Source organism: Loxodonta africana, chromosome 19 (genome assembly GCF_030014295.1).
Source record: "Loxodonta africana isolate mLoxAfr1 chromosome 19, mLoxAfr1.hap2, whole genome shotgun sequence".
Classification (NCBI taxonomy): domain Eukaryota; kingdom Metazoa; phylum Chordata; class Mammalia; order Proboscidea; family Elephantidae; genus Loxodonta; species Loxodonta africana.
In genome coordinates this window covers 81,238,281-81,265,528 of record NC_087360.1, presented here as the reverse complement: position 1 = coordinate 81,265,528, position 27,248 = coordinate 81,238,281, and the positions used below count along the sequence as shown (strand labels likewise).

At 46.9% G+C, this 27,248-nt stretch overlaps 2 protein-coding genes and 1 long non-coding RNA gene across 8 annotated transcripts in view; 2 read left to right on the top strand and 1 right to left on the bottom strand.

The window, feature by feature from the left end:
* The window catches only part of CFAP97 (cilia and flagella associated protein 97), a 28,363-nt gene extending 12,511 nt beyond the window's left edge, over window positions 1-15,852 (bottom strand). For 2 of the 6 annotated variants that reach the window (XM_010592531.3, XM_064272940.1), the window contains exons 1-2: window positions 15,679-15,785; window positions 8,164-9,227 (exon numbers count right to left, since the gene is read on the bottom strand). In XM_010592531.3, coding sequence (XP_010590833.2) covers window positions 8,164-9,211 — 1,048 coding nt within the window. In that variant the 5' untranslated portion in view covers window positions 9,212-9,227; window positions 15,679-15,785. The other 4 variants (XM_010592532.3, XM_023551210.2, XM_023551208.2 and 1 more) reach the window with 4 other exon arrangements.
* Window positions 15,853-16,030: 178 nt separating this feature from the next.
* LOC135228264 (uncharacterized) lies at window positions 16,031-22,506 on the top strand. Its single transcript, XR_010318674.1, has 2 exons — window positions 16,031-16,304; window positions 17,284-22,506. It is a non-coding gene; the product is annotated as an uncharacterized LOC135228264 (long non-coding RNA).
* Window positions 22,507-23,841: 1,335 nt separating this feature from the next.
* Window positions 23,842-27,248, top strand: part of SNX25 (sorting nexin 25) — a 164,137-nt gene continuing 160,730 nt past the window's right edge. The window contains exon 1 of the mRNA XM_064272930.1: window positions 23,842-23,905. The gene's annotated coding sequence lies outside the window, so the exon portion shown is untranslated. The remainder of the gene's footprint in view (window positions 23,906-27,248) is intronic.

Genomic DNA, 27,248 nt, shown 5'->3' with positions numbered 1-27,248 from the left:
ATCCATCTGAAGTAGCTTAGAGTTTATGTTCATTGGGCTTTTTGGCCATAAAAGCTACACATGAAACAATGAAAAAATTTTAATAAGAAATGTGTACCTTACTGGTTCTTAGGCAAGTATAATTTATGCAAAAATGCTTTTTATCTTGTCTATTTCATGTTTCCCTAAAGCAGTTTAATAACTGGGGAAGTTATAAACCTCTGGTTTAAATCCACAAAGGGTCAGCAGTTCAAATCCGTCAGGCGCTCCTTGGAAACTCTATGGGGCAGTTCTACTCTGTCCTATAGGGTCGCTATGAGTCGGAATCGACTCGATGGCACTGGGTGGGTTGGATTACAAATAGCTGATTTTGGCAGTTTTTGCTAGTTGGAGGGCAAACTTCAAAAAATAAAATGTCCTCGGCAACAAATGATGGAAGCAATGACTGTACTACGGTAAAAACACGAATATTCTGAAATTATCAACTAAACCTGAAAAAAAACTTTACTACAAATGATTTATAGATCCTAATATTGTCATTAGAAGCAGTCCTGCTGGCGCGGTGGTTACGCACTTTAAGCACTTGGCTTCTAACCAAAAGATCAGCAGTTGAAATCCTTCAGCTGCTCCATGGCAAAAAGAGGCGGCAATCCGCTCTGGTAAAGACTTACAGCCTTAGAAACCCTACGGGGAATTCTACTCTGTCCTATAGGGCCCCACAGGATGGCTATGGATCAGAATTGACTGGAAGGCAATGGGGTTTTTCTTTGGTAATACTGTCATTAAAATACTTCTGTAAAGTCAAACATTTTATTTTTGATGAAAACGTTAAGTCTAAACGAATATATTACATAAAAGGCGTTTTAAACCAAGAAAATTATTTTGCATGCTGATTATCAAATGAAATTTTTATCAACATGCCTAATGCTTAAATTTCTATAATACAACAATTTTCACTAAGTCTCAATTATCACTAAACATTTGTGAAAAGTTTATAAAAACATTGTTTGCTTACTTTTTTTAGTGTAAGCACTAAAAATGAAAACATATCAGATAGACTAACATCTATTTTTACAGTATTTTAAAAAGTAATCATTTGTTTTTACATGAGTACCTTTATGTTGTTTTTACTTATTTAGCATTTTATGCTCTTAAAAGCATTTTACACACATTATATCATTTGTTCCTTATGTCTTCACAGTGCTGGAAGAGGGGGCATTTTTAATCCACATTTTCAAATGAGAATAGTGCAAAAAAGTTACATCACTTGGGCAAGTCTACCTCCCGATGCTTAAACCAAAGACTGTGAAAGATTATAGAAACTTTTCAAAAAATGATTAACAGCCGCTTCCCAATAAGAGAAATGAAGAAATTGATTTTTAATTTGCTGAAAATCATATCAAGTTAATGATAAAACCTGAGGAGCACATTTATAAAGATATAACATGTACTGTGCATATTATTTTGCTTTCAAGAAGTACCTATTTTGTAGAATTTAATGCACTTTCTAGATTAACTAAACTATATATGAAAGTCTTTAAAATCAAATTCTAAAGGAAATTGACAGTAAACTAGTCTTCCTCATGTCATTAAAAAAAGTTTTTAAAACTAAAATAAGACATTAGTTTTTAAAAAAAGCAAATAAAAGAAGAAATTTAATCTAATTCATTTAAAATAAAAGAGCATTCTAGCTCCTCTTAATGGAAAGAGTATCTATGAATACTTACCTACCGGTACCAGGACTTTATGGAATAGCTACCCCATATGGTCGCTATGAGTCGGAATCGACTCGACAGAGCTGGGTTTGGATTTTCTGGAATAGCTACCTTCTATGGTTGCTATGAGTCGGAATTGACTCGACGGCGCTGGGTTTGGTTTTGGTTTTTATATGCCTTATAGGATTTTCCGGAATAGCTACCTTACAAGCCTTAGTATAAGGCATCTTTAAGGACATGATCCACTGTTTTCCCAGCTGAGGAAGATTTAGAAAATTATTAACTTGAATAAACTTGCAAGGATATAGTCAAAAGTCTACCTCTGTGGTTATATTTGACTTATTTAATTGGACATACACATGTAAACTCATTAATTTAGAAAAATTGCTTTTCTATTTTTCCTTATTGAAACAATTTTGTCCAAGCTCTTCACACGTTATTTCCATATCTGTGTTTCTTATCACGAAAGTCACTTCGCCAGTCACCCAACACCCTTTATTAGAAGGATCAGCTTTACTTTCATCTAAGCCATCTGAGATACAGACAGCATTTTAAAAATTTGTGTTATGCTATCACTGGAAATGTAACCCAACCTGTGTTAAGTCCTTATTTATATATTCAAACCTGTTGCCACTGAGTTGATTCGGACTCAGTGACCCTACAGGATAGAGAACTGCCCCATAGGGTTTCCAAGGAATGGCTGGTGGATTCGAGCTGCTGACTTTTTAGTTAGCAGCTGAACACTTAACCACTGGGTCACCCGGGCTCCCATTCATATATTAAAGTTCTTTAAAAAATAAAAACAACCTGTAGGCATATTCAACTCTATTAAAAAAAAAAAAAAAGCCTATTAACACTTGCACCAGCAAGGTTATAATCTGAGGAACAATAATTAAATTTAAAAAATTTCTTTGCCTTCTTTGTATTAACAACTTGCCAGATGAGAAATCCTGTGGCATTTTTCCTGTCTCCTCCTTTGAACCTGGGCAAGCTTGTGAGCACTCTGACCAATAGGATAAGCAGAGATGATATGTGATTTCAAGGCTGGGTAATAAAAGGGGATTGCCCCTAGCCCAGCTCCCCTCCTGCCCCGCCCTGTGACTGGCTACCCCCAGGCAGCCATGCTATGAAGACATAAACCAGAGACAGGCATGTGTTAAGCACTGTGATGCTAGTCTTTGAGTCATTCCAGCTTGCTGCTTTACACCACTAAGTTCTGTGGTTATTTGTAAACAGAGCAATAGTAAGTAGTAAAAAATGTGGTACCAGGAAGTAAGGTGCTACCGGAACAAAAACCAGAAATATGTGGCATGAGTTTTGAGGCCAGGTGGTGAGCAACGCTGGAAGGTCTAGTGATTGATGATGAAGGCTGAGAGGAGAGCAAGAACTTACATTGGAGGCAGGGGAAAAAGACCCTCGATATCTAACTGGCACGAAGTTTGGCAATAGCTGCCTGTGGTGTCAAGGAAAATGAAAAAAATACCTCAAGAGCTGATGAATTTGGTGAAGGAGATCTTCAACCACAATGCCAAAAGTGCCAATGGTTATTTTAGCCATGATAATGAAGGCACAATTCAGAGAAAATATAATGGAGCCAGGATTTATAGGGTTCAAACACGGGACTTCGTCTCACCCCGCCGTCTCTCTTAGATTACAGAAACTATAGCAGAGGCCTGACTGAGGAACCACACCTGGACCTAGAGATTGTGGTTATATTTGGAAAGGGAGGATGTACGTTTTGCATGTGAAAAACCAGTTTTGGTCAAGTAGAATCCGACTCATGGCAAACCCAAGCGTGTTAGAGTAGGGCTGCGTCCTATAGGATTTTCAATGGTTGATTTTTTGGAAGTAGGTGGCCGGGCCTTTTTTCCAAGGCCCCTGTGGGGGGACTCAAACCTCCAACTTTCAGTCAACAGCTGAGCACATTAACCCTCTGCACCACCCAGCTACTTTCCGCAGGTGGGAGGGACGTAAATAAATGTGTGGCCAGAGGGCGGACTTAAAAGGTTTTACAACATGACCATGAATTATCTGACACTCTTCCCATCAAGAGGTGGGATCTATGCCACTTGTCATAAACCTGGCAGGGCTTGTGGCTGTTTCAACCAAGAGATGGCAGAAATGAGCCTCTGTGACCTCTGAGTCTAGGTCACAAAGAGTGACCAGGTTTCTGGCTTGTTTCCTGGAACACTTGGGCTTGGAGCCATGAGCCACCACATCAGCAGTCCGGCTGCCACGTGAGGCCAGGTCACGAGGAGAAGCCATGTGCGGGTCCTCTGGTCAGCAGGCCTCGTCTTCACGGCATCTCAGACCAAGGCACCAACGTGAGTAAACGAGTCCTCAAATGATTCCAGCTCCCAGCCGTCAGGTCACCCCCTGGCCTCTGGGTCTGTCTGCTAAGTGTTGGGGTGCCTGCTATGCAGCAATGGTACCCTGATTTTTATGTTTCATCATGTTTTAAAAATATTGTGGCAGAAAAAATATCTGTGGACCAAGTACAGCGAATAAGCAGTTATACTTTTTTTGGGAGGGAGGCTGTGGCTTTGTCAATGTCATTGTCTAGTTCTGTTTCTGGTTTTATCATACATTTCAAATCAGTGACTGTTCCGTCCTTTTGGTGTATTTGGTCCTTTTATTGTTGTAAACCACTCTTCTTTGTCCCACTTTCAGCGCTTTGCACCTTGAATTCTAGTTCGTATACTAATTAGATGCTTCTATTTGCTCCTTGGCATATGTTTTTTCAAGCCTTTATTTTCATTCTTCCTGTACTACTTCACACGTCTTCTTAGGCTGGATTTACCAGGTTTTCACATAAATAATGCACCCACACATACAGTGTACACAGTAAGGGTGTTCGGCTGGCAAAAACCATATAACGAGTGCACTATTTGCATAAAATACGGTAGTTAAAATTTTTTTAACCCACTCTGATAGTGTCTTCTGATGAACTTAAAATCATCTACATATATTGTGAATGACTCTTACGTTTGGCTTCTTTTTCTACAATCTTACTTTTAAAAAAATGCCTCTCTGGTTATTTCTTCTTTCTTCTTCTTTTGGATGATTACGTTAAAAAAAAAAATCCTTTAATAGGCTGCAAGTCACATATGCTAGTTTCACTCTTCTAGAACATACGTTCTTAAACTTTTGGTCTCAAGATCCCCTTACACTACTCAAGAAGACTCCAAAGAACATTTGTTTATATGGGTTACATTGATCAATATTTACCATGCTAGACACTAAAAGTGAAAAAATTAAAGATGTTTATTAATTCATTTGAAAATAACAATAAACGAATTACATGTTAACATAAACAACGTTTTAATGCCTGGCTTAACAGACAGCGCGATTCCCGTATCTGCTTCTATGTTCTATCTATGCTGCTATCCTGTCAGGCGGTCCTTGAAAAGACTGTACACTCATGAGAAAAGAGTGTAAAAAGCAAATCATGCCTTAGTTTTATTAATAAAAAGTTTTGTTCTCAAAGATCCTCCCTACAATCACCGAGTTTAATCTTTTAACTCTGTTTCAAGTATTAAGTTCTTTAGCTATGAGGCTGGTGTCTGTTGATTTTAGGTCTTCTCAAGTGCTCTGTAATGCTTTGTAGTGTGTTAGCGTAGCTAACATTTCCTGCTCATCTACCTGAATCCTGTTTGCTTCGGCATGCCGGTAAAGGAGGGATAAAACATGCCGTCAGACAGGGGGTGCTAGCAACTAATCCTCCCCTTTCCAACGGAAGTGTTACGGTGCCTCTATCTTCCCCCTGAACAAGGCGCTTTGTTTCATCTTATGCTGGCATCATCTTAGTTGTAAACTTTACCAGTCTTGGCTCATCACTGCTTCCGTAATCCATTTCTCTCTCATATTCATTTTTTCTTCTCATGTATGTCCTACAGCGATTCTTTCATACAGAGGCTATGTGGTAAATTCTGAGGTCATACATTTCTAAGATGTTTCTACTCTGCCTTCTCACCAGTCTTCATAAACTGATCTAATTTTATCCACACAAAGAATGAAATGTACCTTCAAATCTAGTCATGTCAACTTCTCCATCCCCCTGATAGCTCCAAGTGAGTTTGACTGGCCCAGGATAATCCCATTCCCCCTTGTTTCAGGGAATAGGAATGTGAGCCACCTCCAGGCCAGAAGACAGGGGTGGAAGTCTGTTGCCAGTGCTTCTCACAAGTTTCTGCCATTTAAAAAAAAGAGGAAGAGAGTCTTCTCTCTCCGGACACTGTCATGTCTGGGTGTGAATACTGAAAACCGCTGAAGATGTATCACCAGCAGCCTAAGAGTGAAGCCAACACCAGGGCTGGGCAGAGTGGCAGAACTCACCTGGGTGCAAGGTTACATTTTTGAGTCCCCGAATCAATCAACCCCGAAGCCTGATCTATCTCTGAGCTTCCTGTTATGTCAGAAACATTGTTTGACTAGGAATTTGTTACGGCATCCGAAATCATCTTAAATTAGTACAAATTGATCATCATTGGTCCTCCTGAACAAGAGCCCAGAACCACAGATTATTGTCCCCTGGATGATTTTTAGAAGAAAAATGGCTTTTGTGACAGAGGCAAGAGTGGGTGGTATAAAGCTACCACAGACAGAAGGTTCAGAAACAGACCCTCTGAGGAGGTGACATAAGCTGAGACCTGAGGAACAGGAATAAGCCAGCTATGCAAAAAGGGGTGTGGGGGGGGGGGTACAGCAAGTACAAACATCCCATAAATGGAAAGAACTTGGAGTGTTCTGAGACAGTGCGGAAACAGTGTGACTGGAACACGGTGGTAAGACTGAAGGAGCAGGCAATATCCATACGTACTTATTAACTTTAACAGCTTATCAGACCAACTGCATCCAATTGTCCATTGGCAGGGCCCAGGCATCAGTATTTTAATTTTCCAGGTGACTCTAATGTACTGCCTGTCATGAGAATCAGTGACGTCTGGTAGACAATGAGGAATCCGGATTTTATTCTGAACATAAGAGTATGCCGCTGAAGAGTTAAGAAGGCAGCTAGCAGCGCTGATTTACTTTTTCAAAGATTACTCTGGTTGTTGCAGGAAGAAGTAGAGAGGCAAGAATAGAAAAATCCACAATCCTGAAGTGTTAAGAGACCGAACAAATATTTATCAGGGAAAAACATGTGGGTGGAAGCTTGGCCACCAGATGGTGATGGCTAATGCCAAGACTCTGGCTTTCCAGAGACACTAAACCAGTAGGTCCACACAGACCAAGAGGAAAGAAAACCTACAGAAAAAGGAACCTTTACAAGCACGAACTACTCTCCAAAATACGCTTTGTCAATCTGACCATATAAGATATTTGACTAAATAAGGTATTTATTCTTGACTCAGGGGTGCCCTTACCTTGCCATCCTACGTAAATTAACTTATTCTTTCAATTAAGATTTCAAACAGAGATAGAGAACCCAGTCCTGATTTAAAAATTTTACTTTCAACTTACCTAAGATCTAGTTTGCAAGCTCAATCATTTTTACATTTCTATTAACTAGCCTAAAGGTAAACTTTGGAGTTGCTTTTATTTCACCTGGAAACTAAACATGGATAATAAATTGATACATAAATGCAGCAATAAGTATTATTCTCATTCAAAAACACATCTTGTTGGTGTTAGGTGCCATCGAGTTGATTTACCTTCTATCTTGAAGCAATTGAAACCTGAATTATGCTATTTCATCAATTTGGTAATTAGTTTCAAGTAATGCTCTTTACAAGGAGCCCTGGTGACTCAGTGGTTAAGAGCCTGGCTGCTAAGCAAAAGGTCCACAGTTCGAACCCACCAGCCACTCCGAGGGAGGGAGACGTGGTAGTTTGCTTCCATAATGATTACAGCCTTGGAAATCCTATGGGGCAGTTCTACCCTATCCTATAGCATCACTGTGAGTCGGAATCGACTCTACGGCAAGCGGTTTAATGGGAATGCTCTTTAGTCTTTAACTTAAACCTGAAGAGTGCCCCGTAGTTTACTCTGGGTCCTTTCATTTGCTGGCATCCTTGCCACCTTCTGTAACATGAAGACAGCATGTTAGGTTACCTAAACCTTTGTGCAGATAGATGCCTTTCTTCAAGAAGAAAGTGAAATATGTCTTATGCTTGTCTCTATCAAAAGTGGGAAGAGACGTGGCCCCACTTCCATCGTTTATTTATATGATTCATCTGGCCCCTCCAGGCATTTTTGAGTTTATAAGCACTAGAACACCTAGTATGAAGTAGTTTTTAAGTGCTGGTTGGTTAGCTTTGCAATATATATGTCACCTGATATTACCAATAATGGTATTTCAGATACTTCTTTGGTAAAATTGAATATTTGGTAAAGTCACTATGTCAATTTTCCCAAACACTAAAGCATTATCTACTAGAAAAATCAATGCAAATTAATAACATTTAAGCTCATATATAATTAAGTTCAATAAACAGTTAAATATACAATTAAAAAAAAAGAAAGTTACCTTTCAAAAGATGATTTAGGTCCATTGTGTCATGTAAGACTTTTTGTTTGTATCTTTGGTCCAAGTTGGAATCTAACGATGAAGACTTCGAGGTCAAGCTAAGGCTGGGCCCGTACTTTTCTTTCCCTTTTCTGGCTGATTTCAAGTGGCTTAAATTACACTTGAAATCCTCACTATTTTCATATACTTCTTGACCCACATTTTCTTGCCTTTTCACTTTGACTCTTTGATCATTTGATGCAGCCAGTTCAAAAGACTGAACCGGGCTGATGTCTGGGGTTGACAGAGGAGTCACATCAGTCACAGTGTCTTCGGATTCCTCGGCACAGTCACCAACCTTGGGTTTCGTACTCAAAGGTTGTGTTCCTGCTGATTTTATTCCTGGATTATATTTCTGCTTTGGTGACAAGCGAGTTATGCCAGAAACATGTTTCCTTAAAGATGGAGATGAGTCAGATACACAGACATCAGACTCCGTGTCTGAACAGTCTGTAACTGAACCTGAAGACGAGGAAGACAAAGAGGAAGAGGAGGAAGAGGAGCTAATCTTGGGATACTTTTTATTTACACCTTTTTTAAAGTTACCAGGCGGTTTAGCTGACTTGGCCCTCACATGACATCTCTTTGCGTCATCACTGCTTTCCTCACCATCTGTACAGTAATCATCTTTTCTCACAATTTTGGGAATTCTACTTGGGACGGGCAAGCGCATTTTATGTCCTGTCACAGCATCGCACTGTTTTTTTGACTTTGAAGAAGCGGTCAAAGATGAACAACTGCTAGTTTGTAGAATATCATTTTCTATAGGGTGCTTTTCTGGAGGAATTTTCTCTTTTCTTTCGTTTCCCTTCTCAGTAAGATGATTTTCCTTGGTTTGTATTCCAAATTTCAAGTTTATATTTTCTGTGCCTTTATCTATTCTCTCTTTAGGGTCATCGATTTGCTTGTCAAACACTGAGTTACTTTCGTATTTCTTTCCTTCTTCAAAATCACTGTCAAAGAAAGAGTGATCCACCTCACCTTCTGACAGGTCTCCAAACCGGTCCATGACGGCCACGGTGGTCCTGAAAAGGAAGTGCAACTATCAGGCTAATTTCTAAAGACATTTCATTTTTATTTACCACATCATTTTCCCAAACTTTTGTACCCTCCCCCCACCAAAACAAACAAACATAGCTCAGTGATGTGATGATGGCGCTATGGGGCGGGGGGTAATGAGCTGCACCAATGATCTGAAAAATAAGTAAGTCAATAGTTCAGCTCACAGGAAAATAAAAGCAGACCACCAAGACAGGCATATCACAAACAAGGTTACCTAGGTGAAGCCTAAGGAAAACAGCCCCTTTATACAGTCAACACAGCTGGAGCCCAGAGTAAGAAAAGATGGTATTAAAATGTCATAGGATTGGCTAAACCAGCTCAAGTACGCGTTAGTTAATGAAGGGTCTTACTAGGTTTATAAGCAATGTCTAAGTGCTTACAAATATTTCCTATTTTAGATTTTTAAGCGTGCCTTGCCAAGTGTATGAGAAAAACAGATACATTAAAATTGTGATTGTGATGTTAAGGAAGTCTGCAAATGGCGTCAAATGTTCAGGGTAATTTAATATATATTTTATAAGCTAACTGAAGATTAATCAAAGCACAAGTTTTTAAATTCTAACACAAGATTATTAGATCTAAACTGAAATAAGATATGTAAATAGATCTTAAAGTTTTAAGAAAAATTAAATTATGAAACACATATCCAATAAGTTAAATATTAAAATACAAGAAGTATTATTTCCCATAGCATAGGTGAATTGCCCTCTTTAGGTTTTAAAATTCAAATAACAAAACCAACAAAATAAAGTACCTCTTTAAATATATTTAGGCTAGGTATATATTAGGTTTTAGATACATTTATTCACATAGAAATCAAAGTTAATGCTCAAGTAGTTTAAGAAATGAAAATTTTCAGAGCCATAAAAAGCCATAAAACTTTTGAACCAGTAAACTCATTTCTGGAAATCTATCCTAAGGAAACAATACTAGAGTGAGGGAGTCGTGTTAATTACAGCGCTGCTGGGAATACCAGAAACCCTGAACACAGGGATACGATCATTCTACTAAAATGAGAATTATTTAGATGAGGGGTCTGGCAAAACATAGCCCTCAAATAAAATCTGGTCTACCGCCTGTTTTTGTAAATAAAGTTTTATTGAAACACAGCCACGCTCGTGCGTTTAGGTATCATTTCAGACAGCTTCTGCACCACAGCAGCAGAACTGAGTGGCTGTGACAAAACCTCCCCAGCCTGCAAAGCCTAAAATATTTACTATCTGGACCTTTAACATAAAAGTCTGTGGACCCTTAATGTACATGATATACCAACATCAAAGATGCAGAACTCAAAATTGTTATCTATACCAGATTAATAATACAATTTACACATTTGAACAAAAATTAGGAAAAAAGTGGCAAAAATTAAGAGGTAAGTTGTTAGAGGAAAAATCGCCAGCAATTCTACTGCATGTTTTATATTTCCATTACTGTTAACATTATCATGTTCATACAATAAACTAAATAAATAACTGCAAGTCTGCACCCACCACCACCCACCACTGTTGGGTCAATTCTGACTGCCAGTGACCCCATATAAGGGTTTCCAAGGCTGTAAATCCCTACAGAAGCAGACTGCCACATCTTTCTCCCTTGGAGCCACTGGTGGTTTTGAACTGCCAACCTTTTCGTTAGCAGTCGAACACAGTAACCACTGATCCACCAAGACTCCATATAATAAATTAAGCAAATAAATGATGACTGGAAGTCTGCAAATATCTGAAAGAGAATGAACTGAGCCAGACAAACACAAGCTCTAAATGGTTCTGCCACTTTCCGACTGTGTGTTCCTGGGCTCAGGTACAAGGATTTCACTGCAGCATTATCTACACCTCTTTATAGAGTGAGAAACAACTTTAATGTCTATCACAGAAAAATGGATAAATAAAATGTGTTATATGCATATGACATAATACTACATATCAGTAAAAAAGAATGAACTAAGATCTACAAAAACAACGTTGACTGAAAAAGCAGAATTAAGTGAGGAATGATACAATTATGTAAAACTTAAAACACATGAAACAATACTATACACTCCACAGGCACAAAGTTACAGAGCATGGATTAGAAAGGTGTGAGCCTACGAGGAGGAATGAGACTGGGAAACGAGGGTGGAAGGCGATGAAGATCACAGGCCATCCCAAACCCAGAGCATTACCAATCCAATTCTGCCCACCTGAGGTCAAAAAGAAAAACTAATCAAAACAGCCCCTGAATGCTCGGCAGGTCTTAAAGCACTAACATTCAATTCTCAAAATTTACCCTTTTAGTAATTTACCTTTTAATTCAAAATGTCAAGGGCTGGAATAAAAAAGACTTGTGATTATGGTTTTTCCTTTCTTACTTTGCAATTAAAAAAAAAAATTACGTTTCCTCAAATTTCAAAAGGAAATAAGTTTCATAGTATAGCCCAGAGCTAATACTTTATAAACTGCAGGTCACAATCCAATATAAAATTGGTTCAGCGGGTAGAGTATGTCCCACATTACGAGGGCAAGGAATGCGCACGACACAGGACCAGACAGTTTCCTTCTGCTGTACACAGGGTCCTTACGAGTCGGAACTGCACCTAACCACGTTCCAGGAAACTTCTGTTCCCGTTATTGAAACGTATATGTGTGTGGGACCTTGATGTAAAATCTGCTTCTACTATTGCTAATAGCGTTGCTGTGATATCTGTGATTTATCTGATGACAAACAGTGGGTAAGACAACATCTTCCCATCATAGGGGTATTTTTAAAGGACAATGTTCACTAATATGGTTTTAGGGAACAGTTTGTTGTAAAAAAGGATGGTCTGCACTGTTAAAATTAGATACACATGCCAGTGTTTGCCACATGTTTTGCTGGATTTTTGTGTCACATACCAGTTTCCCTTCAACAAACTAAACGGGAACAAATCTCACGGGCACCCAAATTAAATGAACCAGTAGCTCTAGCCAAATTAAAAAGTGTTACCCTAGGCAACAAAAATTTAAAACTTAGAATTAACCACACTAATAATCCCCCATCCCTACCTAAGCCTGTGACCAAAACCCCCATTTCCAAAGAGAGTAGTGAATTCCAAAAATATTTCTGGTGAAGAGAATGACAATTCTGAAAGTTGCTAAACTTGAAATGTTTGCAGCCTGCCTGCCTCCTTCTCCTCCCCACCTCCTGGGTGTGGGACAACAGCAGAATTTCTGTTAGCTGAGAACTCCGTAAAGCTCCTGACAATAGTGTACAGCACACGATAAATGTTAGGGCTAATAACACCCTTCCTCACCATTATTCCCTTGCAGTTCCACAACAGTCCTGAACAGAAGGAGGAAATCACTGCCCCGAGTGGATTCTAGAGACCCGACAGGACAGAGTAGAACTGCCTCTTCAGGTTTCTAAGGTTGTAATCTTTACGGAAGCACATTGCCACATCCTTCTTCCGCGGAGCGGCTGGTGGGTTCAAACCCCTGACTTCTGGGCAGCAGCCAAGCACTTAACCACTGTTGACAACAGGGCTCCTTTGAGGAAAGGCCTAGCAAATTCAAATGACATGATTAAGTTAAATTATTAGTTTGTGGCAAGTATGCCTTTTATGACTTCAAGCTTTATCAAAGTTGAATAAAAGAGAACTGAGATGGACATCTCAAAATACGGATTCAAAAGGTTCTGGATAAATGGAAAGGAAGTTAATATAGCCTTTACTACGTTCCAGGCACTGTTCTAAGCACTTTTACATTAACTCATTTAATACCGGTAAGTGAGGTTGGAGATGAGGAAACAGATGAACACATTTGCTCAAGGTCACACAGAAAGTAGCTGAGTCGGAATTTGAACCCAGGAAGTCTGGCTGGAGAGTCAGCACTCTTAATCATTACGTGACATTGAAACAAGGAGAAAATTAACCCAAAGACCTAGTAGGAAGGGGATATTCTGAAATAGCCAAAATAATACTGCAATGATAGCACAGATATAGAACAGACCGCTGACAGAAGTCCTCAGGGTAGGTGCACTGAGGACCCTGGCTTAAAGGAATGATTGAGCTGATGGAAGATTCAAGAGCTCTCCAAGTGGCAAAGGCATGACTCGGAAACCAAAAAGGTACCATGTTCGTAAGTCATACTGGACCACACCAAGTTCCATTTTATTCTGCTTGGTCAAACTATGTCTTGAATGAAGCATTTATAGAAGGTGCTCTGGTGAAAACTCTAGAACTCAAGTCATAAGTAATGATTTAAAGAACAGGAACTCAAAGACAGTGAAAACAATTACTAAGGGAAAGGGTATATTCAGATACGTGGCTGACGATACGAAAAAAGATTTTAGACCTGTTGTTTGTAGTTCCAGAGGTACAACTTGGATTAACAGATGGAGCTCACAGCATGAGGACTGCTCAAATACGGAATGAACTACTTTATAAGACTGAGTCATTAGCTACGCTGGAACACTGCATCGCCCACTTGCTGGGATGCTGCAAAGGATATCTATTCATTACGAGGATATGTTCTTTCACAGATCTAACATTTTATGGGCTACGTCTAAATTCCAAGATCCTTAAACCAAAATAAACGATTGCAGATACTTCTTTGAAATTCTCGTTTTTCCACAGCTAATAGTTTCTTGCCTTGCTTTTCTCTTTACCATATTGGGAGCTACTGATGTCTTGCTCAAGAGCCCTGTGGCACAGTGGTTAAGCACTCAGCTGCTAACTTGTAAGGGCAGCAGTTTGAACCCACCAGCCGCTCCACTGGAGAAAGATGTGGCAGTCTCCTTCCGTAAAGATTTACGGCCTTGGAAACCCCATGGCGGCAGTTCTACCCTGTCCTATAGGCTCACCATGAGTTGAAATCAACTCAACGGCAGTGGGTTTGCCTTTCTGGTTGGATGTCCTGCTCATCTTCATATCCCCAGTGCCTGAAAATATTAGCCATTCAAAGAATGCTCATGCCATGAATAAATTTGGGATTAGGAGATTTAAGGCGGAGCCCCAGTTCTGGTTTCTGCTAGCTATGTAAGCAGAAAAATCACCTGGTTTCCCTGAGCTAGTTTCCTTAATGGTTTCAATCTACTCCTGTTCCCTACCCTCCCCAGCTCCCCCCACCCAACGCACACCAGAACTAACTATTTCCTTATCTCCATTTCCCTGGTACAGTCATCTAGTTCTTTAATAGTTGTAACCACCTGTCCCCCTACACAGTCACAGTTCTTAAGAGGTGATGCATAGGACAGTGCCTGGAAGACTTTCCAAGTATCAACTGAGGTTCACAACATCCAACAGACAGGGCTACTGTACAGGAGCTCAGCTGCCAACCAAGAGACCTGCAGGTTTGAAACCACCAGCAGTTCCGAGGGAGAAAAGACCTGGCCATCTGCTCCTTAAAGATTACAGCCTAGGAAACCCAATGGGGCAGCTCTAGTCTGTCCTATAGGGTCGCTGAGTCAGAACCGACTGGACAGCACACAACAGTTATTGTAAGAATGTGAACATTCAGTTAGGCGATTTAACTTAATTTACAACAAAATTTACCCAACGATTCCACCCACCAAGCAACCCACGTGGTAACGTTTAATTCAAAGTTAGTGACCTTCAACGAAGAAAAACGTGGATTTAAAGTAGTACAGACTCTCTGCACGGGCGTATTGGGAAAGGGCCAAGGTGAAACGGTAGTTCACCAGGCCGTAGTCAGGCTGTTGGTGCACTTTTCCCCAAAGCTGCCTGGGGTCACCTGGACTCGCACCACAGGTGCGGCTGCGGCAGGGTCGGCAGGAACGCTAACGCCCTCACGGGCCTTGGGGGCAGCACACACGGCGCGGCGCTCTTCCACCCTGACGCTACGCCGCTGCAGTCGGCTCCCCGTCTCCCCGCCGGTACCCGGCCGTCTCTGCCGAAGTCAACACCTGGGTCCCGGCAACGCGACGCCGCCCGTCCCGCAGGCCTCACGGTTCGGTTCCTGTCCGCCCGAGAGGGCAGCCTGGCCAGGGCGCCGCCCCCGGTCGCGCCGACATCTCGGCCCAGACCGACCCCAGCCCGGCCCGGGCGCGTCCTGAGCGCAGGTCCGGCCGTTCGCAGCGGGGCTGGTGGTGCGGGCTCCGCGGGCGGGCCACGCGGGCTCGGGCGCCTCAGTCGGGGCTACGCCGCGGGCTCGGGCGCCTCAGTCGGGGCTACGCCGCGGGCTCGGGCGCCTCAGTCGGGGCTACGCCGCGGGCTCGGGCGCCTCAGTCGGGGTTACGCCCGCCGCCCGGGGCCGACAACGAGGGCTCGGGCGCCTCAGTCGGGGCTACGCCCGCCGCCGGCAACGCGGGCTCGGGCGCCTCAGTCCTGGCTACGCCCGCCGCCCGGGGCCGACAACGCGGGCTCGGGCGCCTCAGTCCGGGCTACGCCCGCCGCCCGGGGCCGGCCTGCCCCACCTCCCGCGCAGGCTCCCGGATACCAACCCTGAGAGCCCGCCGCTCCCCGGGCTCAGGCGCGGGGAAACGGACCCGGGGAGCTAGTGGCGGCGCCGCGGGCTGCAAAGGAGGCCTCGCGCCCCACGCTCACCTGCGGGCCACCGTCACCACGGCCCCGCGCGCACGCGCCAGCGCGCTTCCGCTGCCCTCCGCGCTGCCCCAGCGGCAGGTTCGGCCCCCAGCGCCGCGCCGCGCACTTCCGGAGGCGGAGAGAGCGGAAAGGGAAAGGGGGCTGGCGGCCGGGAGCGCGGGCGCCGTGGGGAGGGGCGGTGGTCGGCGCGCGGCCCCGGCGGCCCCTCGGCGGGCGTGGTGGAGCGCGGCGGCCCGCGGACCCCCGGGGGCACCTCCACGTGGGCTCGCCTGGGAGCGGAAACGCGCGGAGGTGACGCGTCCGAGCTCGGGGGCGTCGTCGGTGCGCGGGCTTCCGTCCCTTCCTGTTACGGCGGTGCTGGGAGCGCGATGTGGTGGCTGAGGAGGGAGATTCCTTACCAGAACAGCGGTGAGGGAGACTGCCCTTGCGGTTGTTTGTGTGGCAAAGCGGTTCGGACAACTAGCTGGTGTTAACGGGTCAGTGGCAGGTAACACCTTAGAAAGTTCTCTGACGACTGGTAAAGGTCAGTAGTTAAAACCACTGAGAAAAAAGATCCATGCCCCGAATGTAGTGAACATATACATAATTTTTGGATTTGAACTCTCAGGCACACAGCAAGTGTAACAGAAAGTTAAACCAAAACCAAACCCGTGGATTCCGACAGTGACCCTATAAAACAGTAGAACTTTCCCATAGGATTTCCAAGGAGTGGCTGGTGGGTTCAAACTGCTGACCTTTTGGTTAGCAGCTGTAGCTCTTAACTACTGCACTACCAGGCCATAAAAATCCTACGGGGTTCACTTCTACCCTGAAAGGCATGGGGTCGCCAGGAGTCGGAATTGACTGGAGGGTAACTAGTGACTGGTACCTAAAACCAAACCAAATGGACTGCCCTTGAGTGGATTCTGACTCAGTGACCCTGTATCTAGATGGGCCCAGTGTAATTACAAGGGCTTCATAAGAGGGAGGCAAGGAAGAGGCCACAAGCCAAGGTATGCAGGCAGCCTCTGGAAGCTGAGAGAGGCTAGAAAATGAGTTATCCTCTGAAGCTTCCAGAATTGCGGCAATGTGACACTTTGATTTTAGACTTTTGAGCCCCAGAAGTATAAGAGAATAAATTCATGTTGTTTTAAGTCACTAAGACTGTGGTAATTTGTTACAGCAACAATAGGAGACTAATACAGTAGGTACTCAATATTTTTTTTACGTGAAAATGCAAAGAAAGTTGAGAACTATGGGTTGAGTCATATCCTAGGGAGTCTCAGTAAGGAACACCTCTATTTTGCTTTTTCACAATGCATTGTGTACCTGTTGGTAATAACAACCAAAAAGTATAGGGAATCACAATGATTCTCTGTTCTTTTCATAGGCTAAAAGGAAGGGTACATTGCACCAAATTCTGCCTGATAAAACTATGCTGGCACCATTTCCTGGGGGTGATTGTGTATCCTATGGTCAAAGTTTATTATAGGCCATGAATATAAGTTTTGCTTTTTTCTCAGTTTTCCACAGGGCCTAAGGTAAACTAAAACCTGTTGCCATCAAGTCAACACTTAGTCATCTGTGTGGCATGAACGAACCAATGGATGTGTGAGCCATTTGACAGCTCCTTCAGAGGTTTTATTTCCTTTGTGTCTCTTCATAGTTATAAGGTCATAAAAAGTTATCTATGCATGAGGAAAAAAAAAATCCTTCTCAAAATTCACTAAATTTGAATTTTATTGTCTAAAAAGAAGATGTAACTTCCTGGAGAAGGACATCATGCTTGGTAAAATAGAGGGCCAGCGAAAAAGAGGAAGACCCTCAACAAGATGGATTGACACAGTGGCTGCAACAACTGTGAGGATGGCACAGGGCCGGGCAGTGTTTCCTTCTTGTATGGGTAGGGTCACTGTGAGTCAGAACCGACTTGATGGCACCTAACAACAATCTTTACTGAAGCTGACTGCCACATCTTTCTCCTGAGGAGTGGGTGGTGGGTTTGAACCAGTGACCTTTCAGTTAGTAGCTGAGGACTTAACCACTGCACCACCAGGGTCCTCCCTTCAAGGAAAGAGACCATATTTTATGCTTTTTTTCTAATAAAGCGCCTTGCTACAGTGTATTGGGCTGAATGAAAGAATGAACAGAAGTCATAAACTATCTTCCAGAAATTTACAATCTATTTGTGGGACAAAGAATTGGGCTTGACCTTTTGTCTCTTGTTTCCGAAAATAGCACTTGGAATTCTTAAGCAATCAAGGTGCTCTTTGTTTTTCTAAAACAGCCAGGCAACACTTAAACGAACAAGTTGGGAGTCCCATGGCAACAGACCTCGCAACAAACCACCACCCCTCACCCTCAGAGGACTGATGTTTGCTACCCTTGCCACAGAGTTCATTTCACTCATAGTGACCCTGTTGGACAAGTAGGATTTCCAAGGCTGTAAATCTTAATGGAGGTAGACTGCCACATCTTTCTCCCTCAGAGAGGCTGGGTTCAAACTGCTGACCTTCCGCGACCTTTTGGTTTGCAACTGAGTGCTTAACCATTGCACCACCAAGGCTCCTTGATGTTTGTTAGCAAGGTTAAATCTACGTTGTGTTCAATGTAGCATTTCACGTAGGCTTTCGAGTGTAAAAATGGTTGGGGAGGGACTTCAGGGTCCCTAAGCTATGGTGCTAGGTGGAAGCAGGAGTAGCAGAGTTTTTCAGACAACCTAGTAAGCTCCCTGGTGGTGTAGTGGTTAAGTGCTACGGCTGTTAAGCAAAAGGGCGGCGGTTCGAATCCGCCAAATGCTCCTTGGAAACTACGGGGCAGTTCTACTCTCTCCTATAGGGTCACTATCAGTCGGAATTGACTCAACAGCAGTGGGTTTTGGAATAAGCTCCTATGGGTCAGAATGGACTCGATGGCACCTAACAACAACAATAAGCTCCCTGGATGGCACAGTGAAACACTCAACTGCTAGCCAAAAGGTCGGCGGTTGGAACCCATCCAGAGACCTCTGGGAAGACACCCGTCACAGCCTTGAAAATACCACAGCGCACAGTTCTCCTCTCACACGCATGGAGACTCCGCAAGTTAGAACAGCAACTAAAAACAACAACAAGAAACTAAGCCTCCGTAGCCAGGGGAATTGGCTAAAGGTAGGCTCCCTTCAGTGGCATCACTGGGAGGTGAGAACAGTGCATACCGCACTGGGTAACACTGTCAGAGGGGTTGACACCAAAATGACCGTCTGTAAAATTTTCGTTCAGTGTTTCAGCAGAAATGAATAATTTCTTATAAAAATATCCCTGTAGTTACTTATAATAACAAAAACATTTTTCGTAATCCCAGTTTACTGTATGCTAATTTACTTTTTGAATCTTCCGATGATGCTTCCTTTGAAGTCCTGGTGGCGCAGTGGTTAAGCTTGGCTGCTAACCAAAAGGTCCGCATTTCCAATCCACAAGAAGCTCCTTGGAAACTATGGGGCAGTTTTACTCTGTCCTGTAGAGTCAGAATCAACTTGACTGCAACGGGTTTGGTTTTTTAATTTTTTTTTTAATGCATTCCAGTCCAACCTGTCATTATTACAAAATTACAGTGATGCTTCAGATCTCGTGGTTTGGTCTTCACGCTCTGCAGGCAGGTGCTAGGGTTTTCACAGTCTCTGATTTTGTCACATTTTCCAGTGTATTAGCTACAATACTGTGGTAATTAGTATTTGTAAACCTGTATCAATAACTTTTTTTGAGAACGAAGTAGTAGTTAAAGGAAAAGTAATGATATATGGGATTTACGAGTAACACTAGTATAAAAAACATTACTAAGGATTCTGTATGGTCTGGCAGGGAGGAAGTCCATTGGGGGGAGCGGTGTAAGAATAACCTGTGGATCTTGTTAAAATGTAGGTTCTGATTCAGTATATCTGGGGTCAAAAGGGAAATTTTCAGCAGGGGGTTGAACTGCAAATAACTGGTTCAAAGCCCTGGATTCTAATTTAAAAGCTGCCTTAGAGGCCCATCTCCTTGGATACCTCCTGATTCCAGTCACTGTCTTGTACCTCATCTTCTCAGTGTTCTCCAGCTTTGCACAGGATACCCCATAAAACCCACTGCTGTCAAATGGATTCCCACTCACAGCAACCCTATAGGACAGAGTAAAACTGCCCCATAGGATCTCCAGGGCTGTAGATCCTTATGGAGGTTGACTGCCACATCTTTTTCCCTTGGAGCAGCTGGTGGGCTCTAACCTCCCACCTTTTGGTTAGCAGCCTAGAGGCCCCATTGCTGTTCATTAAACATACGAGGTGCTGATGCTGACCTAGTGGCAGTATGCTTTACGGAAGTTTTCTGTCCACAGGTGTGCATTTTTCCTAATATTCAGTACTTTTGGGAACAATATATTAATGTGCTGGAAAGATCAGGGTCATAAGAGTTACAGATCTGGGCTCTAAATAAATGTCATTATTAATTCAAGTTATAATCATTTAGCACTTGTGAGGGGGCTACCTAAGGTGCTAGTTATTCTCACAAACAAAACTAAACAATACTTTTAGGCATGAATTTAAACCTTGTCTCCCATCTCCCCATCTGTGGGATAAGCCGAGTAAATCACAGGGTGTTCAGGAAGCACCATGGCACAGCAGTTACATGCGAAAGCTTTGAAGCCAGACCACATGGGTTCCTAACCAAATCCTAGCTCTGATATTTATTAGCTTTGTAACATTGAGAACGTTATTTTACTTTCTGTGCCTCAGTTTTCTCCTGCATAGAATGAAGATAATAGTATCAGGGTTGTTGTGAATAGTAAATGAAAAAATGCATATCTAGCACTTAGAATAGTATCTGATGCATGGTAAATGCTCCAGGAATTCCTATTTATGAGAGCAGTGCATTTAAATTGGGAAATGTACAAAAGCCTTCAGCACATAGTTCCTGGCATGTAAATGTTAAAAAATGTAGATAGGATTCTTGGTAATAACAAGCTACCATGCTTTAATTGAAATGATTTGGATTTACATGGCACACTTTGAGAAGGCTTTAGAAGCAAGGGGCTCCTTTAAAATGAGTTATGTGCTTTGTTAAAAATAAAATAAAAGGGGAAGGAGGGAAGAACCGGAAGGTAGTAACTTCTTATGATATTATCACTGAGGCATGGCAAAGTAACATCTGGCATCAGGCATTACTTATCTCCCTGTTTTTGATTTATAAGGTATAATAAAGTACCACATGAATACTAATTAACATAAAAACAAAAAGATTTAGAAAATGAGGGACGTGAATACATTTTATAGCTAAAGATGGATGAAATAATTCATTTCTGCACTCTTTCATGAAGAGCTAAATGTTAGGGATAATTTTTTAGACTTCTTACTCATCTTGCACTTGACATCCATATCGTTCCAGAGATTTGTTATGAAGACATGATTGAACACAGGTGGGCTGTGTATGTCAGTGAACACCAGTATTTTTCCTTTCTCATAATGGCGTCTTAGATAATACTGTTTTGTTTTAAAAGCATATTTTGTACAAATGTCACATTTTTTCTTTGAGGAAATTTATTTTTTTTAAGCGTGTTCCCTGGGAAGTGAGATACAGCTCAATTACTGAAAAACAGCGCTTCTAAAACACGGAAATTCTTCATTAGAACTGCACGGAGAGAGTCCTGGGTTCTTCTAAATGGTTTTCATATCATTAAATTTGTCTTTATTTCTCACTGCTTCCCTCATCTAAAGAGCCCTGGTGGTGCAGTGGTTAAGCACTCTGCTGCTAACAGAAAGGCCAGCGATTGGAACCCACCGGCCGCTCCAGGGGAGAAAGATATGGCAGTCTGCTTTGGTAAAGATTACCAAACCAAACTTGTCCAGTTGATTCCCACTCATACTGACACTATAGGACAGAGTAGAACTGCCCCATACGGTTTCCAAGGAGCAGCTGGTAGATTTGAACTGCCAGCCTTTTGGTTAGCATTGTGCCACCAGGGCTGCCTCAGTAAAGATTATAGCCTTGGAAACCCCATGGGGCAGTTCTGCTCTGTCCTATAGGGTCACTAGGAGTTGGAATCGACTTGATAGCAGTGGGTTTGGTTTGGGTCGCTCATATTTGCCTCCCCTTCCCTTTTTTTCCTTTTAATTTACCGTCTTTACACTCTCATTTTCCTTTTAAATGATCTTTACTCTCTTTAGAAGTCTTCATTTCCAAAAAAAAAAATACATTAAATGTGCATCTGCTTCTTCAGTGGTGTTAGTAGTAATCCTTGGTGTATGGTAGGCATCCATCACCTCAGCAAGCGTTATCTGTACATTAATGGCTGTGACCATGATGGAAAACCCATGGTGCTCCAGTGGGTTCTGACTCACAGCGACCCTACAAGACAGTAAAACTGCCCCAGAGGGGTTCCAAGGCTGTAATCTTTACAGATGGGGCCCTGGTAGAAGAGGAGAACAATCTACTCTAAAAATTATTTGGACCACTTTCATTGCTAATAGCGTTTGTAGTCAATAGCTGGCAACACAAACACACGGAATCGGAGCCTAAGTGACTGGCTGCTGTGTACACCCTGTGGCACCAGGCAGACTTCTTCCGGCCTTTCCCATAACTGGGAATTGCAGGCTTCATTCGCTCCCTCCACGTTTGTCTCGTTTCCGATGTAAGGATTCTGGGTGGCGAGGGAAAGGCGTTAGAGGAAACCGGTGTTAAAGGTGAAGGTGAGGGTCAGGAATCCTATTTAAACACCAGGTGAAAACGAGGCAGAAATTTGGGGGGCTGAAAACAACGTAAGGTTTCTTGTCAGGGATGAGCAGACGAAGAATTAGGGGATCACGCGAGCCCGAGAATTTACAAAGGTTTAACACCTGCACCAACCTTTCCCTCAACCGACGGCTTCCGGGGGGGCGGAGGCGGAGCGCGGGCGGGGCGGCTTTCGGCCCTCGCAGACGGGAGGGGCGGGGCTCCCAGCTGTCACTCATGCGGGCGGTCCCGCCCTCCGCCCGCCAGAGACGCTGTCTGGGCCGCCCCGCCCCCGCTCCCCCTCAGGCTTCGCCGGCTTCAGCCACAGCAAGGTCAGGCGGGGCGGGGCTCCCAGCCGTCACTCACGCTGGCTGCCCCGCCCTCCCCCAGCCGGAGTCGCCCCGCCCCCGCTCCCCCTCAGGCTTCGCCGGCTTCAGTCACAGCGCGGTCAGGCGTGGCGGGGCTCCCAGCCGTCACTCACGCGGGCCGCCCCGCCCCCGCTCTCCCTCAGGCTTCTCCCGCTTCAGCCACAGCGAGGTCAGGCGGGGCGGGGCTCCCAGCTGTCACTCACGCGGGCCGCCCCGCCCCCCGTCCGCCGTAGACGCTCTCTGGGCCGCCCCGCCCCCGCTCCCCCTCAGGTTTCGCCGGCTTCAGCCACAGCGCGGTCAGGCGGGGCGGGGCTCCCAGCCGTCACTCACGCGGGCTGCCCCGCCCTCCGCCAGCCGGAGACGCCCCGCCCCCGCTCCCGCGTAGGCTTCTCCGGCTTCAGTCACAGCGCGGTCCGGCTCCCGGGAGCGTCGCCCGGCAGCTGCGAGCCAGGCGCCGGCTGGCGGCGCTGAGGGGTCGCTGAGGGGGTCGGCGGCGTCTCGGAGCCGTTCGGTCCGTGGGCCGCCGTGAGGCATGAGCGCCGACTCCCGGGGCCTCCGGCGCGGCGGCGGCGGGAGCCGCGAGGGGAGGAGGCGCGGCGCAGAGGCCACGGTCCAGGGCAGCCCCGGGGCGCCGCGCGGCGGGAGATGTGCCTGTCCTTAGCGGCCCAGGAAGCAGCATGCACCCCGATGCCACCGACAGCCGCGGCGCCGGCCTCAGCTCCGCGTCGGCCGCAGGCGTCCCGGGCGAGCGGCCGGGGCCCCGGGGGGACGCGGCGGCGCCGGGGCGCCGGGGCGGCTGGAGCTGCCTGGTGCCGGCGGCCGCGGCGGCTCTGGCCGCCGTGTCCTTCTGCAGCCTGGGGCCCGGCTGGTGGCCGGCGGCGGGCGGAGGGGCGCCGTGCGCGGCCCTGCTCCGGCTCGCCCTCTGCCTGGGCTGCGCCGCGGCCGCCGTGGTCCTGGGAGCCGCGCTGGCCCTGCTCTGCCGGAGCCGCCCGGCGCCGCCGCCCGCCTTCCCCGCCGCCTGGAGCCGGCTGGCGGCGCTCGGCCGTCGCCCCCCGGAGGTGAGTACCGGTCTTCCCGGCGCCTCGCGGCCGGCCCTCCGCGCTCCCGGCTCTGAGCCCCGAGAGGTGCGGGGCCGGTCCTGCCTGACCCCGGCCTGCCTGGACCCCGGCCTGCCTGACCCCCGGTCCCTGTCTGGCCCCCCGGTCCTGCCTGACCCCCGTCCCTGCCTGGCCCCCGGTCCTGCCTGACTCCCGGTCCTGCCTGGCCCCCGTCCCTGCCTGACCCCCCGGTCCTGCCTGGCCCCCCGGTCCTGCCTGACCCCCTGGTCCTGCCTGGCCCCCGTCCCTGTCTGGTCCCCCGGTCCTGCCTGCCCCCCCGTCCCTGCCTGGCCCCCGGTCCTGCCTGACCCCTGGTCCTGCCTGATCCCCGGTCCTGCCTGGCCCCCCGTCCCTGCCTGACCCCCCGGTCCTGCCTGGCCCCCCGTCCCTGCCTGGCCCCCCGGTCCTGCCTGGCCCCTCGGTCCTGCCTGGCCCCTCGGTCCTGCCTGGCCCCCCGTCCCTGCCTGGCCCCCCGGTCTTGCCTGGCCCCCCGTCCCTGCCTGGCCCCCGGTCCTGCCTGGCCCCCCGTCCCTGCCTGGCCCCCGGTCCTGCCTGACCCCCGGTCCCTGTCTGGCCCCCCGTCCCTGCCTGACCCCCGTCCCTGCCTGGCCCCCGGTCCTGCCTGGCCCCCGTCCCTGCCTGACCCCCCGGTCCTGCCTGGCCCCCCGGTCCTGCCTGACCCCCCGGTCCTGCCTGACCCCTGGTCCTGCCTGGTCCCCCGGTCCTGCCTGGCCCCCATCCCTGCCTGGCCCCCGGTCCTGCCTGGCCCCCGTCCCTGCCTGGCCCCCCGTCCCTGTCTGGCCCCCCGGTTCTGCCTGACCCCCCGGTCCTGCCTGGCCCCCGGTCCTGCCTGACCTCCCGTCCCTGCCTGGCCCCCTGGTCCTGCCTGACCCCCGGTTCTGCCTGGCCCCCCGGTCCGGCCTGACCCCCGGTCCTGCCTGGCCCCTGTCCCTGCCTGGCCCCCCGTCTCTGCCTGGTCCCCCGGTTCTGCCTGGCTCCCTGGCCTGCCTGACCCCCCGGTCCTGCCTGGACCCCCGGTCCTGCCTGACCCCCGGTCCTGCCTGGCCACCCGGCCTGCCAGACCCCCCGGTCCTCCCTGGCCCCCCGGTCCTGCCTGACCCCCCGGTCCTGCCTGGCCCCCGGTCCTGCCTGGCCACCCGGCCTGCCAGACCCCCCGGTCCTCCCTGGCCCCCCGGTCCTGCCTGGCCCCCCGGTCCTGCCTGGCCCCCCGTCCCTGCCTGGCCTCCCGGTCCTGCCTGGCCCCCGGTCCTGCCTGGCCCCCCGGTCCTGCCTGGTCCCCTGGTCCTGCCTGCCCCCCGTCCCTGCCTGGCCCCCGGTCCTGCCTGACCCCCGGTCCTGCCCGGCCCCCCGGTCCTGCCCGGCCTGCCCGGCCACCCGGCCTGCCTTACCCCGGTCCTGCCTGAACCCCGTCCTGCCTAGCCCCCGGTACTGCCTGAACCCCTGTCCTGTATGACTCCCGGCCTGCCTGACCCCCCGACCCGCCTGACCCCCCCGGCCCTCCCGGACCCCCGTCCCTGCCTGGTCCCCCGGTCCTGCCTGGGCCCCCGGTCCTGCCTAGCCCCCCCGCCCCCGGTCCTCTTCGAGGCTGGCAGCCCAAGGATGCCGGCTGGGTCTGCGGCCCCGGAGGTGACATGAGCGTTGCCTCGCCTGCGCCGGGGTGTCCTCGGGCTTCGTGGGGTTTGCCGAGAGGCTGGCTTTTGGGGTGTGCTCTTGCTCGACGGCCATCCCTGCTTAGAGCCGTGGGAGCCAAGTAGTCGTGCCGAATCCTCGAGGCTGCTCTGCCTTGGTGAGTGGAAGTGAGCCTTCACTGCATGCAGGCCCTGGACGCCGGCCACCCTGGGCGCCGGCTATTCTGGGGACCCGCTACCCTGGGCACCAGCCACCATGAGTGCCCGCTACCCTGGGGACCCGCTACCCTGGGCGCCGGCCACCCTAGGGCTCCGGCTATCCCTGCTTCTCCATGGGAGGAAACTCTGCAGCTATTTACAAGTAGGAAACTTGGACTCAGGTTAACCTGACAAAGGTCACACACCCAGAACCTCGCATCCAAGCCTGCACGCACTTTTTTTTTTTTAATTGTGCTTTAAGTGAAAGTTCATAAACCGAGTCAGTCTCTCATATAAAAATTTACATATACCTTGCCGTGCACTCCTGATTGCTTTCCGCCTGATGAGAGCACACTCCTTCTCTCCATTCTCTATTTTTGTGTTTGTTCAGCCAGCTTCTGATCCCCTCTACCCTCCCATCTCCCCTCCAGATGGGAGATGCCAACATAATCTCATGCATCTACTTCATCCAAGAAGCTCCCTCTTCATCAGTGTCATCTTCCATCACAATGTCCAGTCCAATCCCTGTCTGGAGAGTTGGCTTTGGGAACGGTTCCTGTCTTGGGCCAACAGAAGGTCTGGGGGCCGTGACCACCAGGCTCCTTTTAGTCTCAGTCAGACCATTAAGTCTGGTCTTTCTACAGTGCACCCACTTTTTACCACATTTTCCTTTTTTCCACCATAGTCCCAACTGGTTTCTGTGGCTTAGAAAGAGAATGCCAGAAATCACAGTAGTTTGCAACAAAAGGAAGGCTACCTTCAGTGAGGTCTGGAACAGGAGGGCTGTGGTTAGGGAAGAACAATATTTTAAATGCGCTGTTTTCCTCTACCAAATCAGCTACGTTTTCTTACCTCTCAGCTTCCTTCTTAAACCCTATAAAAGTTGACACTCACCGCTTGACTGAACGATACTATCATTAAGCTGAAATTGCTGAAGCAGTGTGGGGTGAGAAAAATAACAGTGCCTAAACTTCATAAGAATATTTGTTAGAGTGACCATAGTCCCCTGGGTTTTTGTATTTGCTTATGATAGAACTTGCTTACGAGATGGATTGGTACAGTGGCTGCGACAGTGGGCTTAAGCGTAGCAAAGATCCTGAGGATGATGCAGGACCAAGCAGTGTTTTGTTCTGTTGTACATAGGGTTGCTATGAGTTGGAAGCAGCTCCATGACACCTAAGAACAACGTGCTTACTCCTTTATAAAAAGTGTCACACTCTCTTCCAGAATTATCCTTTCCTGAATCTGTCAGTTGAGACAAGTGCTCTGAGATAATGGCTGAAGGTGAGGCTTCTTCATTCAGCAAATTGATAAGGAAATCAGTATATTAATGGAAGGAAACTTTTCATATCAATTTAGCAAAAGTTAGTGAGCAGGTGTGTTTTTCTTCTAGTTTTTTTCTGCAGCGATAAGAAATAAGGACCCCAAGATTTTACCAGTTGATTTATTGATCCTAG